This window comes from Vanellus vanellus (assembly GCF_965231255.1).
Source record: "Vanellus vanellus genome assembly, chromosome: 4".
NCBI lineage: Eukaryota > Metazoa > Chordata > Aves > Charadriiformes > Charadriidae > Vanellus > Vanellus vanellus.
This window is the reverse complement of record NC_138909.1, coordinates 72,418,298-72,435,937: the sequence shown is the minus strand read 5'-3', so window position 1 is coordinate 72,435,937 and position 17,640 is coordinate 72,418,298. Positions and strand designations below refer to the sequence as shown.

At 39.0% G+C, this 17,640-nt stretch overlaps 1 protein-coding gene across 1 annotated transcript; it reads left to right on the top strand.

The window, feature by feature from the left end:
• Positions 1-11,820: 11,820 nt before the first annotated feature.
• CNGA1 (cyclic nucleotide gated channel subunit alpha 1) lies at positions 11,821-15,857 on the top strand (the record flags this gene model as incomplete). The annotated part of the gene is made up of 7 exons (XM_082482508.1): positions 11,821-11,927; positions 12,233-12,295; positions 12,674-12,706; positions 12,812-12,913; positions 13,239-13,346; positions 13,495-13,601; positions 14,440-15,857. 7 exons carry the CDS (start codon positions 11,821-11,823, stop codon positions 15,855-15,857), a joined length of 1,938 nt encoding a protein of 645 aa, XP_082338634.1.
• Positions 15,858-17,640: the final 1,783 nt, after the last annotated feature.

The window sequence follows — 17,640 nt, the reverse complement described above, 5'->3', positions numbered from 1 at the left end:
AGAAGAGAGGGGTCTGGGAACACCTTATTGCGGCCTTTCAGTACTTAAACGGACCTTATAAGAAAGATGGGGACAAACTTTTTAGCAGGGCCTGTTGTGATAGGACAAGGGACAATGGCTTTAAATTAAAAGAGGGTAGATTTAGACTAGATAGAAGGAAGAAATTTTTTACAGTGAGGGTGGTGAAACACTGGCACAGGTTGCCCAGAGATAGTAGGTGCCCCAATCCCTGAAAACATTCAAGATCAGGTTGGACAGGGCTCTGAGCAACCTGACCTAGTTGAAGATGTCCCTGGTCATTGGAGGGGAGTTGGACTAGATGACCTGTAAAGGTCCCTTCCAACCCAAACTATTCCAATTCTATGATTCTATGAAAGCATCTGATGGGCTGCCTGCCCTTGCCTTGACCACTGGCTCTGGGGGCAGGCAGGGGAATCCCCCCACCCGGACTATCCCCACTTCACTGAACTAGGTCAGTGCCTGGTGACACTGACCCTGAGATGTCTCCCGGTGGTTGAACAGGCTCCAGGGTGTCATAAGAAACAATTATGTTTATTACTCAATCCATAGTTTCAAGGTAGAAGTCTAAGCCCTTGTTTTTAACATGGTTAAGTGAAATACATTTCCAAAACGTATGGGTTAATAAGCCATTACATGCTAAACCAGGGTTACCCAGCAAACTTCTTGGGATGGTCTGAGGATCTTTGACATGCACAGAACTCCCCAGAGCGGAGCCAAACTGAGCTAGGAATGTAACATACCTCCACAAAGCACCACAGGGACATACTGGCTTCAGCCTAGCACAGTTGTAACCATGCTTTGCAGCACAGCACCAAAATTAATCATCTTTGGTTTTGCAATGTTTATTAGCAGACTGAGGAAATATCATGAAAGTGTCAGCAAATTAGCTGAGTTTTCCCTACCTTAGGCATCCTTGACTTGGCAGTCCTGGGGTTAAACTGAGATCATTTTTCATGTCTTAGTCTCATTTTTTTATTTCTGTATTTATTTTGTAGTATAAACAGCGTTCTGTATGTTATGAGAAAAGGAATATCACATTTGTTTTTGTGCATTTAATTACCTATCCGCTTCATCTTTACAGCGTCTGCATTATAAGAACTTCTCTGGAAGGTGTCTTGAACTGAGTGCAGGCTGCCTTATAAAAGGAGTTTGACTTCTCTGCTTTAACATTTCTAAACCACAGATTACTGCTACAAAAGAACAAGAATTTAAAATAGTATTTAAAACAAATTAAAATCTTAAAGCACAATCTGAAAATTTGGGAGCAAACTTCCATCTTCTTGTGCAACATAATAATGCCCATAGGATAAAACCACATATATGGACAGATACATGTCTGCAGTCTGCTCCCAACTCCTATTTTTGTTCTGTGCCCCCTCAGATCTGTCAACCCTGCGTGTTCACACCCCTGTTTCTGTCAGAATGTGTCAATTTTTCCAGCTTCCTGCAATTTGACTGAAGCACATGAAGCGTCAATCTTGCAAGCGACTCCGTTGGCAGATCTGCAGAGGAGAAGGGAGATGGTAACATCCGCAAGGGCCTGCCGAAGCAGCGGAGAGTGTGGGAGAGGGTGAGCTGCCACGGACCACCTCTTCCCCTGGCACAGCTGGTGCTGACGTGCTAGTCAGGGCTTCGCTGCGGTGCAGTGCCCGGAACAAGAATCTGGAGAAACAGTGCGGTTAACATTCCTGCAGATCTGCAGGTCATAGCAGACCATGGACATCAGAGTCTTTTCAATTCATGAATAAAATATTTAATCTGAGATACACATTAGTGGACAGCCGGCTGAATATGAGCCAGCAGTGTGCCCAGGTGGCCAAGGCGGCCAACAACATCCTGGCCTGTATCAGGAATAGTGCGGCCAGCAGGACTAGGGAAGTGATCGTCCCACTGTGCTCTGCGCTGGTGAGGCCCCACCTCAAGTACTGTGTCCAGTTTTGGGCCCTTCACGACAAGAAAGACATTGAGGCGCTGGAGCGTGTCCAGAGAAGGGCAACAAAGCTGGTGAGGGGTCTGGAGCACAAATCTCATGAGGAGCGGCTGAGGGAACTGGGGTTATTTAGCTTGGAGAAAAGGAGGCTGAGGGGAGACTTGATCACTCTCTACAGCTACCTGAAAGGAGGGTGTAGCCAGGTGGGGGGTCACTCTTTTCTCCCAGGTAACAGGCGATAGGACAAGAGGAAATGGCCTCAGGTTGCACCAGGGGAGCTTTAGATTGGATATTAGGAAAAATTTCTTCACTGAAAGGGTTGTCAGGCATTGGAAAAGGCTACCCAGGGAAGTGGTGGAGTCACCATCCCTGGAGGTATTTAAAAGATGGGTAGATGTGTTGCTTAGGGACATGTTTTAGTGGTAGACTTGGCAGTGTCAGGTTTACAGTTGGACTCAATGATCTTTTCCAACCTAAATGATTATATACACTTGTTTCTTGGTTGAAAATCTTTATATAGCTCATGCTTCATGTTTTTAAATCTGCAATAAACTGTGAAAACACTATTGTGTGAGCTGACACAGTCAGGACACAGGAACAATAACAAAACCATGGATGAAATGGACACAGGACTAAACAATGATTAGTATGGTATGTATATGTGGGTTTCCTACACCTCAGCTGCAAGTCACTTGAGAGTGTTTTACAGTCCTCCTCACCAGTCTTCCATTATTTTCCCACAACTATGAAACTTTTTTTCTGAGAAAAAATATAAAGTCACAAAAACCTTGTAGCTAACAATCCAAGTCAATGGACAGGCGTAAAGAATGTGTAATATAATTACAGAAGGCAGTGGGCATACTTCATGTGTGTGTACTTTATTGATGATTAGTAGTTTTCATACTCGACTCATTTCAAAGAACTTTGAGACAATGCCAGGAAGAAAGAAACTACATACAATTAATTTACCAACATTGATATATTTTTCTTTATTTTGGATGACATGTAAAGGTCAAACAGGAAAGAAAATAAAGTCTTGATCTACAATCTTATCATCTGACATAAAGGGGAAAAAGATGCTAGTTTACTATTTAAAACTGCACCTATGACTGATTTAGAGCAATGCCTGGATCATCTGCTAATGCAAATCAGCACAGCTCCACTTATTTCAGCGGAGCTATGCCAGCTATGGCTAAGCACAGATCAGCCTTTTTGTATATGAAGTAACAATACGCATGTTTTAACAGTCAAAGCAATTTTGTGGCAGTTCCCATTTCTCCAAAAGAGAAATAAGGATGTTATGAAACCCTGCTATACCTTTCTGGGTTGTTGTACTAATTTTTTCCATTAAAAGTTTGGAAAATGTAAGAGAGAAGTTATGTCAAAATTCTGTTACTTATGCAATGAATGAAAGGTTTGCTGAAACTGACTGCTAAGCAAGCACTGACTATAATTGTTGGTTTTCAATAAAAATGGAAGTACTGAATATCTAGCCAAATTTATGCTTTTACATTTATAAATAAAATAGTCATTGGAAACTGCATTTTTGTGCCTTAATAAAACTCTTCTTGCCTCTGTGTTAGCCATGAATGACTTAAACAAAGCTTGTGTGACTTCTTAGCTTTGTCATAAAATCTTTAATTTTTTTTTTCTCTTACATGTGTACACCAAGTTCCTTATATGTGTTATTATGCAGTATTTAATTGTATTATCATAAATACTGAAGATTATAACAACAGGTTTCACCACAGTGAGAAAAACTCTTCACTGTGCAGCTAGTTCAGGTGCAGACGTGAAGCAAGATCTGTCCTGTTGGTTTTTTTTTCATTATTATTTAGGAAAGCTGCCTATGGCATTTTGAAGTCCTGTAATCATTGCTCATCTTTCCTGCTCTGCATTACTCTTCTCTGCCTGCAGTTGCTGCTACCCAGTAGGGTCTAAACATGAGCTCCGTTCAATACAGCAGCTACAGACAGGTTTATTACCTGTCCTGGCATGCAGCCACACAAAAATTACTGAGCTAGATTTGAGAGTGGAGCTCTGACCATGGGAACTCCACCTGCCCGCCAAATGCTGGTGATTTAGCATAGACCTGCAAGAGCGACATGTGAAGGAATTAACTTCAGCTGACACAAAAACTGGTGCCTCTAGATTGCAGTTCAATATGATGAGATTGCTGTACTTGCTGTGAAGAGATGAATTCTATACATGTTTCCTTAAAAATGCCCAGATAGTGCCACCGTAACTCCTACTTTCCTACAATGAATGAAAGACAAGCAAGGCTAAATATATCAAACCTATTTTAGCCACAGTTGCATTTTCTACCACTCTTACCAATGACAATATCATATATTGATCATTTTCTTTCAAGTAGCATTAAACATTTTAGCATCATTATTCTGTGCAACCGACCCCGATTTCCTATGTTATTTGAGCTTGAAATAAAATTCTGCTAAACAGAAATCCTGACTGCTCACAGCTACTGACACTCCTGCAGTGTCACCACACTCATTCTTTATCCAAAGGATATTACTGAATGAAGTTCTAGTTTTTTCCAGAGAGTCTTCTGGTGGGACAGTCCCTCTGTTCCTTGCAGGTTCCAAGTTGGGAGGAGAAGAGGCTTCTCAAGCCCCCCCAACCTGGGTGGCACACAGATAGCCTCATTGCAGGTTCAGCTCAGGGCACACAAATAACTGCTGGGCATGGCCAGACACAGCGCTTGTCGCGCCCATGGACATCTCAGAAGTGCTAATCCCTGCTCAGAGTAGTCATGTAAAAACTAGGGCCCGGACCTGGAAGACGCTGGCAAAAGTCTTTGACATAGTCTTTTAGCACGCTGTGTGGTGCTGTGCTGTGTGCCTGACAGTGCTCATGTCCACAGAAGGCTTGCGGTCTGTCCAGTGCTTTCCGATTCCAGCCTCATCTGCATATGGGAATCTAACACATCCACACACATCTTAAGTTTTTTCTACTTCCTCCCTCTCCATCAAGCACTCATTTGACGCTAAAGTAAAAATACAGTACCACCTACTGGTGGAGATACTGTTTGCGCTGATGGTTTTCCAGTTACCAAGCCTTGTTGGGGCCGACTGTGCTCCATGACACTGAATTCCCTGTAACACCAGTCTGCACAAAAGAGTATTAAGCCAGAAGCCCTGGAGCCTTCTCAGCTACAGCACTTCCGACATGACATTCATTGCTGAAATCGCATCAGCACTAGGAAAGACAGAAACAGTATCTGCAGAAAATAAACCTGCCAAAACTGTGGTCCCAATCCAAACACCCATCTGTGTACACAGCTGCAGCACAGTAAGCTGAAAGGCAATGTTGTGCCATTAAAACCTGCTTATTTATAAATAAATACACATGTATAATGTATCTAGTGTTTTGGTTATGGGTGTCTAAAACCAGAGGTAGCTTTAATAGGATTGAGAAGAATTACAGATGATGACAAAGCAAGATACAAAAATAGATTAAAGTTGGCCTACTAAAACAATAATCCATTAGTGCGGTCATTCTCCCATCAGTCAAGGTTACTTCACTGGAATATGGAATGACAGGAAAAATATTGACACTAAACTAATGCAATTGTCCATGAAGTCAATCACAACTATGTAATTGGCTTTTAAAGGAGGGCAGAATTGAGACCACTGTGTTGAGCTCACCCAGAACTTGTCCTGCAAACCTCTTTGCAGGTAAGTGAGGTCCTGGCCACTGTCAGACAAGGAACTGGTCTGGCCCAGTAGGACTCGTCTTCCTCTGTTTGAGAACTTCTTTGAAAAACTCAGTGGTAAAATAGATAAGAAAAAAGAAGTTAGAGTTTCTTTACAGGACTGCTTATTTTAGAAGAAAACTGACTGTTCTCTACCAGAGTAAAAAGGTGTATTTCCTTTGTAGTTCGTATCAGCCTGAGAGACACAACATAGACTTGCCTAGCTTGGTTGGTCATCCAAAACTTTTGGACATAGGTATGCACCAAATGCAGGTGTTCACAACTAGGTTAATGCTCGTGGGACACACAACAAGGCATATGTTCCAGACGCTCAGTGCCACCACATATTCACAAAATCATTGTCCAGCATTGAACATTGAGATCTTTCAGACTGCAAACCAGGCAAAACCCCTTGAGAATGAGAGAGGTAAAACTGCTCCTGATTCAATACTAGCTGGATGCAGTGACCTTCCGAGATTCCTTTCATACCTATGACTTTAGGATAAGAGTTGTATTTTGGCCCTCCGAAAACAACAGTGAAAGAAATGCCAGAACTTAGAACATTGTTCACTTCTTTTTCTGTTTGTTATGTTGGATACCTTACTGTAGATTTGTATAACTGGCTTCCACTGGGCATAATGTTATGCATTTCCTCGTTGCCCATTACTGTTTTATTTAAAACATTTTTTATTCTTTAAATTTCAAATGTGTATTCTCTTTCCTAGAAAATGGACTGACTGTCTTCAGGGTTGGAGAGTCGTAGCTGCAGATGTGTCTAATTTGTTTCTCTGACAAGGAGGCTGTCCTGTGATACTGAGCATCATTTTGGGTTTGTGATTGAATCTATGACATGTCAATCCACTTATGAATGACCACTCAGTCACCTGGGCTGCAAGACTGAAGTTGGTTCATATGAATGCCAGTGGCACTGCTTCCTCCTGCTCTTGGTTAAGATGTCTTAATCCTGGGGTCCTGGGGACTGGACTGCTTTCCTGGATTCTGCTTGCTGTGAAGCAAACTTAAAAAGTAATTCAGTAACTTTAGCAATGTCTCAGTTGTGACAAAGATACCTTTTCAAATTTGAACATTACTCTTTTCGCTGCTTAAAAGATTTTCTGCACTGGATTTCATGCTCAGCAATGCCTTTTTTTTTTTTTTTTTAAATGGGCCATGTAAAATATGCCAGGTTAATGCAAATGCCTCAATCTCTTCTCTTCCAAAGTACACTAGGATGTTGTTGGGGCTTTCTTGACTGTGTGGCCACTACAGATAAACATTTCTAATGAAGGAGGGCTGCAGCTAATTTACAAACCATTTTGCAAAGTCATAATCCATACCAAACTTGAAGATTATTTCAGTGTCTTAAAACTTCATCATTATGGCATTTTCCACTAAATGTATATTCACAATTCATGGGCTTTTTTTAAGCATTGAAATAGGAATGTAAAATTTATGTTAGATTAGTTAAGGATTGCCTTTAGTTTAAAACGATATTTTCTATTTTTCAGCAATATGATAAACATTAAAATAAACAGGAAATTTTAATTTCTGGTGTTATATCTACTCTAGTAAAGACCTGTTCCTACAGTAAAAAAGCATCTGCAATATTAAGAAAATGGGCCAGAAGAAAATACTGAATATATAGCCATTTACAATAATATTTGTTTCAGTTTTAAGACAGAGTACACTCCGATATTTGTCAGTTCTTGTGCGTGTTGATAGGGCTAGTAAGCTTCTCCTCAGGTGAGGGATAATAGTGACTGCCACTATCACTTTCATCTCTCTCTAAATCTCAAAATCCATCACTAGGTCAAGGAAATCCTCCTCTAATATCCATGTCCTTCCTTGGGAATAATTCAGAGAACTGCACATGGGACTGCCTGGTTGAGAAATCAATCAATAAGGGATTTATTTATGAAATGTTGATTATATTTAGCTTTCCACGGTGGCTCTGCTTATGTAGTACAGAAACGTGGCTGGTTTAAAGGACTGAAATCGCTATTAGAAGCAGCAGATTACATTGCCAAGGTAAGGACGCACACTGATGAAACTGCTTATGCAGAACTGCTCGGGACTCCTTGCATGTTAGAAAAAAGAGATTTTGCTATAATATGCTGCAGATGTTAATCTTAACCAAGATTTTTTGTTGCTTTTTGTGAAGAAAAAAAGTAGATCTTTATATGATGCCAAATTCTGTTCTGTGATATCCTTACTCAAAGCATTTTCTCTCTGAAAATAATGACTGGAGAAGTGAATATGGTGGGCCAATAAGAAAGTGAGAAATAGGTAAAACAAAAGAGCAGAAGAGATGGAAGCTGATCTTCCATTCACTACAATCCTGTAAAAGGATAACATTGCCTTTGCTTTCTTGCAGCCCTAAAGATTTTGATGTATAGTAATTAATATAGTTAGTTCTTAGGTCGTAATGTTTGAAAAGTCAGTTGTTTATCATAGCTGTCAAATTTAAAAATAAAAGCTAGTAAAAGCAAACTATTTGTGATAGTATAGTAAAAACAATTCAGTAAAAATCTAAAATATCTCCAAAGCAAGCATTTATCTGTATTACCTTTAAAACTTACTACCTAAACATGATAATATGAAAATGAGCACTGGATTTTTAAAATAAAAGCAGTGCAACAATTTGTGACTATGTATCAGTTTAAGAAAAATCATAGAATCATAGAATAGGATGTGACTACAGAGTAAGATGTAAGATTTAGTAAAAACCATCTGAAATATTGTTTGCAAAACCTCTATAATACAATTATAAAATGCATTAAGTTGAGTTCTGGACCCAGTGAGTTTAACGGGACATTTACTGCTGTTCTCAGTGTCGGGATTTTATCACGCAAATGCTGTGACCACGGTCTCCGAACCAGGAGCAATTACTGTGTCTGTTCAACTTGCACTGGGCACGTGCTGCATTAGCATTTCTGTGTCTTAGACTCAAGAATTTCAAAATTTGCTTTGAGAATAATGCAATTTAAAGATATTTTTGTGCTACATCTCCTGAGTGACTGACAAGGGAAACAACCTTGTCAACCTTGCAACTGTGCAGCAGTCACGCTAGCCTGACATTCAGATATAGTATTTTGAGACTACAGGGTAGTAAATACTTCCAATTTCCATGTGAAGTTCATTTTGAGGCATACTTAATGTCCACTTAATGCTTTCAGTGCCTCGGTAAGATGAAATCTTCAGTCCTGTCCCAAACAGCAGCTCCTTTTTCCCAGCAAGTCCTACGTACAGCTGCCATGGCTCCTTTGGCAGAACACAAAGTGCCCCACAATAGATACTAATGGAGCCATTTGCAAAAATGCATAGAAAACCCTCTTTACCTGAAGAACAGGGGAATGAACAGGATACAGATTTTTGCCCAAACTCCAGGCTAAGTACTCTGGGTGGGTGTGGATTTTTCTACACGTCCCATCTTACCACACTTCTTGTGGTTTTTAACCTCTAGCACTTCTGCAAGTCAGTATGGCTGGACAGCACAAAGTCGAAGATGGGCTTTTTTTGCTCTTGAAGCTAAAGAGTACTCAAAGACCAAAGATAAACACAAAAAATTAGTTCCTATGTAGAAATGCTGGTACTAGGAGTCCTAATGTGAACTGACTGGTTTAGAGCTCACTCTGTTGGAGGAATGATTTCACTTGATATGAGTACCTGTGCATTTGTCTGATGCTGAGTGATTGGAAGTGATTGGACACAGCTTTATTTTGCACCATTATTTGTGAGCTGTGTGGACTCCAGTGTGGCTCTGTGGAGGATATAGGTTAAATCAGGATGGAATTTTGTGTGCCAGCATTAGCAGAGCTTTCACAGCACCTGTAAGCAGATATAAAGCTGCTTAATTCAACCTGGCGTACTTTCAATCTCCACACTTTCAAACTTGATTTATCCTTGGAGTAAGTCAGCGGAAACCCTGTTGCAGCTTTTATGCTCCTGGTGAATCTAACCTCATGTTTACTATGTCTTAGAATCTTTTTATGTGACTCCTTAGACCTGATCCTTGTGTCAAAGGAGAAGCCGCTGCACAAACATTCACACCCCACTCAAGGAGTGGCACACACACCACCAGAGTCTTTCACTGCTGGGACCACAGGGCCTTCGCAGTGGGTGACCACCGTGTGCCGGCGGGTGCCCCTTTCCACTCCTCACACACACACACACACACACTCACTCTCAGGCATGCTCCCTCCATCTTCAGGCTCCACCCTTGGTTTCCTGCAGCAGAGTCTCAGGCTTTGGATTTTATAAAAATAAATAATTTAATTGAAAGGCACAGCAGCAGGGTTAGCTAGCTGGGTGCCTCCAGAGAGGGATGGCGAGCAAAGAAATCCACGGGCAATTATACCCTTGCGATCTACACACCTGCCCTTCATGTGCTGTTCACGCATCTTTTAGTCCAATAGTGGTTTTTGGTCTGGAGTCTTCTAACACCTTATTGGATTCTTTCTCTGTGTCCAGGCAGGCAGGCTGTGGACTGCTCTTATCTTGTGGATTTGCAGTCTCTGCTGACAGTTGTAGCCTCCTTATCTTCTGGTTTACGCTTCTTGTGCACCTGCGTTCGCTGGCAGAACATGGGGAACTGATAAGTCCCAGACTTTGTGAAAATACTACCAAAACATCAGTGTGTTATCAACATTTTTCTTCTACTAAAAGACTAAACACAGCACTGTACCAGCTGCTAGGAAAATGACTAAGAATATTAACTGTATTGTGGCATAAAGGCTTCAGCAAATCTAGCTACTCATGCTAAGTAAAGCTAGGCAAACAGCGTGAATCACACCATATTATAAACCTAAGTAATTTATTCTAATGAAAACATACTTATTTAAGCTAAACAACTAATATCTCTCAACACTTGCTCTTAAGCATTTACAGACTGACCAGTGATGTTGGACTATATTTAGGACTATTTGTGGAAGAACACACCTTAATCTTCAATCTTTATCTTTCTGCTTTGTAGAATGTTGTATATTGCTGTATTATTTTTTGCACTATGTCTGATGACTGCTGGAAACATGGCTTTCCTCTCCAACTTCCTCTATAGGAATATTTTTAGTTTCATTGACTAATAAGGAAAGTCAGGTAAGCCTGGCAGTAACATGGCAGCTGTATCATCCCGCTTCTCTTTTGCAGTGTGCTTGAGTCCAGAATGGAAGTACTTTTTTTAAGATGGATTCATTCTATGGCATTTGATTTCATTTATTAATGGTACTGATCAGCCACTCATTTGTCAGTTTGTGGCTTACAGGCATCTCTATACTCTGATTTCACACGGGCAGGGATATTGGTACTGCAGTGGATAGTATCTGTTTTCTAATCCTATCTAAAAGGCCCTGTCAAGGGCAGATCACACTTGTGGACACAATTCATGCCCAAAGAGTTGGGAGTCTCGTTGATGATGAGGTAGATTAAAATAAACAAAATTTTAAGAGTAGCAGTGAAAAGGGAGAGCAGAAGTTATGTACACTACAACATTTTCATTTTTTTTAATATTGAGATGAAAAAAGACATGAACAGCCACTAACATTTCCATTTCAGTATTTATGTCCAACTTGCTATGTGAGTAAGGAGATTCTACTCCATCAGTCTTTAAGTTTCTAGTTTCAGAACCTACTCTTTGCTCTCAATAGAGTATATATAACTCTCAGATGTCAGACATATTGAAATTTCCTTGGACATCCAATCGATGGAGGCTTTGTGGTCTGGTTTTCAGGATGTCACCTGTACATGAATCTATTTATCCATCCTGATACAATAAATTATAAGCCTTTGGTTCAAAACCAAATGAAACAGTAGTAGACATTTCAAGAAGTCATCTAAATATTTTTGCAGTATGTGATTATGCTCAGGAGAAAGACCTAAATTAATACTTCCACTAAGAGAAAGATGTGTTGAACATTCTCTTGAGCAGCAGTTGCGTGGTCATTCAGCACACTGAAGCACTCTCGGTGCCCTTTCTTGGCTGGTGGAAATGTCATGGGAGAGAGAAAACTGGAAATACTGTTGTTGGTTTCGGGGGAAGCAAGGATATAAAAGATTCATCTTTAGGAAAAAAAATTGCTTGTTACTTCTACTAGTTGTGAAATGACTCAATTCTTTTTTAAATCAGTCTTCCTCAGTTACCCAAGGTAAGACAAACTTGACCATGAAGGTAGGAGTGATTGAGACCCATCACTCCCACACAATTGTTCCCAGCGTGGTAATACAAGACACCAGTGAGGACCCTGGACCAATGGACAAAGGGGAAAACAGGTATGTCAAATTTGCCATTTTGTGTCTGTTTTTTTTTTCTTTGATAATTTGCATGGGATTAACTAAACAAAAATACTTGCCATCATCTAATTTTCTTCACCCTCTATTAATAAATTAAGTTTTTAAGATTGTGAGATATTGCTTATTGCAAATATTTAGGAGATTAAAATCTGTGCTCTTTCAATTTCCTTAGATTACTTAGCTCGTGATTAAAATGGTGAGAAACAGTCCGTGACAAATTAGATTAAAGCTTTTTTTGTATTTCAGCAGATAGCACATAAGTGTGTTGTTTTGCTGTTCCCTAGGCCACGGTATCTACCCGGTCCATTTGCACGCTACAATTTTAACAACAACAGTAATAAAGACGAGTAAGTATCTTTGCCATTTCATAAAATGAGAGTACTGCAATATTGGTTGTTTAAGTAGCAATGAAAAAGAATGACATATATCTACTAATTTCTTTATAAATAGTTATGTCATTCAAGTAATCCCAAGAGACTGCATGTATGTTTGAACTTCATGCACATCAATTATGATGATCGTTCTCAATGCCAAAGTTACTGGTATTACATCTATGAATTTAAAATAAAAGCAGTTCTATGTGAATACAATAAGCCAAGCAATTTTTAAGGCCAGACACCTAAGTATTATGTTATACCTACTGAATTCAGATGACTTTAATAAATAAATGTGGAAGCAATGGCTATGTGCATCCGATGAGCCTATCATATTTTTATTTTCCTTAGAGAGGAGAAGAAAAAGAAAAAAGAAAAGAAGAGGTAAGATAAAGAGTAATAATACTACTATTTCTAAGACATTTAATTTCTTTCCAAATATGTTTTAACTTAGTCTGCAACAACTGAAAATGTAAATCTATTTCTTAGCAAGTCAGAAAAAAAAAAGGATGGAGAAACACAAAAGAACAAGGAAAAAAAGGAGAAAAACAAAAACAAAGATAAATCCAAGAAGAAAGAAAATCAGGAAGAGTAAGTATTTTTCATCTAGGTCCTGCTATGTTAGTCTAATAAAATTGCTTTTGATGTAAAGCCAAATCCATTCATGGACATTCTGTACGCAAGATGCTTATAGTGTAGTGAATGAATGTACAGACCGCTGTTGTTCTCCCTAGAGTAGAGTTGTTCTGATTTAACTTCATATGTGGACAACAGAAATACGCGTGCATGGAATTGATATGAAAAAATTAATCAAGAAAAATCTCCCTTGGATTCTGATGCTTCATTCCTCAAAAATTGTTATGTGTATTTTAAGACACTCATTAAATCTCCTTTTATTTTCCTGTCTATCACTTAGGAAGAAGAAAGATATTTTCATTATTGACCCAGCAGGAAATATGTATTACAACTGGTTGTTTTGCATCACAATGCCTGTCATGTACAACTGGACCATGATTATTGCTAGGTGAGGTAGTCCTTTAATGACTAGATAAAACTTCTGGCAAATCGTCATATCCCTAAATAGATAAAACAATTATTTTATTCATCACTGATTTAATGCAAGTATTTAATCTTCACTTCATAGTAATTTACTTCTGTTTTTTCCTATTCAGAGCCTGTTTTGATGAGCTTCAGCACGACTACTTAGCAGCATGGTTTATTATTGATTACGTTTCTGATGCCATCTATATTGCTGACATGTTTGTACGGACAAGAACAGGCAAGTATACTCAGTGATCAACTGTTGCTCTTCATATAGTTGTGTCAGGTGGTTTAAAATATTCAGAATACCACTCTTATTATCTGGGTACCCTTGATGAGGTGCAACATTGAAAAAGACACCGAGATAGAACTCTGAAAGACTGTAGTCTGTGACCTGTAAAAACAGGAGAAACACTGATGTATTACTCAAGGAATACATAAAGCCTGAGGTAATCTAGGCAAGAGGTAAGCTAGATACAAGCAGTTCTGCCTGCAGCTGACTCAACTAGACAAAACCATGCAGTGCTGCCAAGTGAGGATCAGGGGTTCTGAAAAATTAGCACCTAAATCAGGATTTTGTATTTAAGGTGTTTCAAGTATTTGCTTGATTTTCAAGACCATTGAGCAAGAAAGAGAGTCAAATAACTTCAGCTGCAACCATTTCTTTTTAAATCTTATCCTATGTCCAGAGGTATTGAGTAGATACACTCAATATGGAACTGAAATTCCCATGTTCAAATTCTTTCCCTCACATTAACCACCCTTCCTATAGCCTGCAGAGTTTTCTGGGTGTTGGGTTTTTTTTTTTTTCAGATATTCACCATAGTGAAAAAGTGGAGGGAAAGAATCAGAGCTAGAAATGTTTAATTTTCAAAGCTGTGTAGTGTAGCTCAAGGTGAACCATATATCACTACGTTGAATATTTGGAAATAAGAAATTGCTTATGAAAAAGTAAGACAAGTTATGTACCATCTGGACCTTACACCAAAAATATTTTTCAAAGTAGATTTGGATTGACATTAAACACAACATAGTTGAAGTCATAAAGTTTTTCATTATTTACAATTTGATTTTAGGTTACCTGGAGCAAGGTCTTCTGGTGAAAGAAGAACAAAAGCTTCGAGAGAAATATAAGACATCTTTTCAATTCAAATTAGACTTTCTGTCAATCATACCAACTGATCTCTTATACTTAAAGTTGGGACTGAATTACCCAGAATTAAGAATAAACAGACTACTCAGAGTAGCTCGGATGTTTGAATTCTTCCAGCGAACAGAAACAAGGACAAACTACCCAAATATCTTCAGGATCTCTAACCTTGTCATGTACATTGTGATTATTATTCACTGGAATGCCTGTGTGTACTACTCGATCTCGAAAGCCATTGGATTTGGGGCTGACACATGGGTCTACCCCAACACCTCTGATCCTGAATTTGCCCGTCTGACCAGAAAGTATGTCTACAGTCTCTACTGGTCAACACTGACCCTGACTACTATTGGTGAAACACCCCCTCCTGTAAGAGATTCTGAGTATTTCTTCGTGGTTGTTGACTTCTTGGTTGGAGTATTGATTTTTGCTACCATTGTTGGTAACGTGGGCTCTATGATCTCCAACATGAATGCTGCCAGGGCAGAGTTTCAAGCAAGGATTGACGCTATCAAGCAGTATATGCACTTTCGGAATGTGAGTAAAGACATGGAAAAAAGAGTTATAAAGTGGTTTGACTACCTGTGGACAAACAAAAAGGCTGTGGATGAAAGGGAAGTCTTGAAGTATCTGCCAGATAAACTAAGAGCAGAGATTGCAATCAACGTTCACCTGGAAACACTAAAAAAAGTTCGTATTTTTGCAGACTGTGAAGCTGGTCTGCTGGTTGAACTGGTTTTGAAACTCCAGCCACAAGTATACAGTCCTGGAGATTATATTTGCAGAAAAGGAGATATTGGACGAGAGATGTACATTATCAAAGAAGGCAAGCTGGCAGTAGTCGCTGATGACGGAATTACCCAATTTGTGGTCTTAAGTGATGGCAGCTATTTTGGAGAAATCAGCATTCTTAACATCAAAGGTAGCAAAGCTGGCAATCGAAGAACAGCCAATATTAGAAGTATTGGATACTCAGACTTGTTTTGTCTGTCTAAAGATGATCTCATGGAGGCTTTAACAGAGTATCCAGATGCAAAGGCTATGCTGGAAGAAAAAGGCAAGCAAATCCTAATGAAAGATGGGTTGCTGGACATTGAAGTTGCTAATTTAGGAAGTGATCCTAAAGATCTGGAAGAGAAGGTCACCTACATGGAAGGAGCGATGGACAGACTACAAACAAAGTTTGCCAGGTTGTTGGCCGAGTATGAAGCTGCACAACAGAAACTGAAAAAGAGACTTACACAAGTTGAGAAAATATTGAAGCCAGTTATAGAGCAAGAATTTGCAGACTTGGCAGAAGGAGATCCATCCACAGAGCAACCTGGAGTGTCAAAACCGGAATAAAACACTGGAGGTTGCCAATAAGACTTAGGGTCAAATCCTGCACAGGGCTGAATACATTCATTTCTAATCTTTGTAGGACCTGACTATTAATTATGAAAACTTATTTGTTGAGGTAATGTCACTAATTTCCTACAAGCAGCACATATTTGGCAGGTTTCAGAAACAAAAAGAATTGAGAATGTGGATGGAAGATAACTCTTTGCTCTTGCAAAACCAGGTGGTATTACCGGGTAATGCGTTACGTACTCTTTATGTAACATCGCTCTACAGCAAATGCATTCAATCTATATACAGTCATATACTGGCAAATATTGAAAGTTTTGCTGACTATTTTAAAATAATTTCTTCGTGTCTACTTACAGAAAGAAGGAAAGGTTTGGTAACAATTATACTATCTATCTGAAGTCAATATAGACCTGAACCATGATATTAAATTTAAATTTATTAAATTTTAATATCTATTGATTAACATACAATTAATTAACCATGGGACATTATATAAAGAATTAGATATATCTACAATGCAGATGGGAGTATGGAAGGCTGTAAGATTTGGAAAATATCATTATTTCATTGGGTCCACCTTGCTTGACTTCTTGAAATCTAAGTGGGTAATTTTAAATGGTCCTTTTTGGGGGATATTACATGCAAAGGCTGGAATAGAGAGGGAAGAAAATACAACTTTTTGCAAGCATCAGTATGACAAATACGGATGGCTCAAAATCTAGCTGTTCTTTCCACAATAATAATACATACATAATATTGAAGACTGTTCTGCTCCATGTAATCATATGGCTGCTGAACATGGACGATCAAGTTTTATGTCCCTCATGTAACAGTTGTGGATGCTGCCAGAGTGCAAGGGGCAGACATGACAGAAAGAGGCCAAACTCTTCCTACAGCATACTGTGTTGCTGCTGTTGGGGAAAGAATACGACACCTAAATAGGTTACTTTTTTCATTGATAGGGTATTTCTTTTTTCTGTTCATAACTACTACTAAGATAGGAAAATCTACTGTTTCTTATGTCAGATGCATTTTCAACTGCTTTAACAAGCATTATCTCCTTGGATTTCTCTCCTAATTTATGTCTTTTTCTATTGGTAAAAAGTGGTTTTATTAGTTGTCGTCTCAGCTGGGTATTTTCAGCTGGGTATTTTCTGTAGACTTTGATTATAGCCACTTAACTTTGGAAAAGTCTGATGACAGGGAGTGAAGAAAGGGACTGCAAGGAAAAAATGGATAGTTTTGTATTCAGGGTAATTTGATTATCCTGGGCAATTGGACTCCACTCTTAAAAAATACATATGTAAAAATGTAAATATTACTATCACCTGATAACATCTCTATACTGTCATTCTTCTCCTTAGTAAGATCTTTTGTAAAGTGCATTCATTCTGGTTGTTTTCTTTTTGTAATGTTGATAGGTTTCCAGAATGCCATAGATTTATAAATAACTCCTGATTTCACTGCAAAGATTAAATGTTATGAAGTAGTTAATGCATAGGATATATATGAAACAACAAGGGTAAATGTAAATATGAAACGGCTGATCATTCACTGTTGATCCCATGCTTTGAATGACATATGGCATAATGATCTGGTGAGGGGCAAGAGCATGCCATCATTTCATTAAAGACTCCATTCATGCTCACAAGAACAAGCGTTTTTCTGGCATTTAACTGTATTGTGAATGTTGGACTTTGCAATCAGCATTCTTCCAATTCAGGTCATGAATATAATTTGCATTCTGTATGGCAGCAGCGTCCTATAGCGCTGCGTC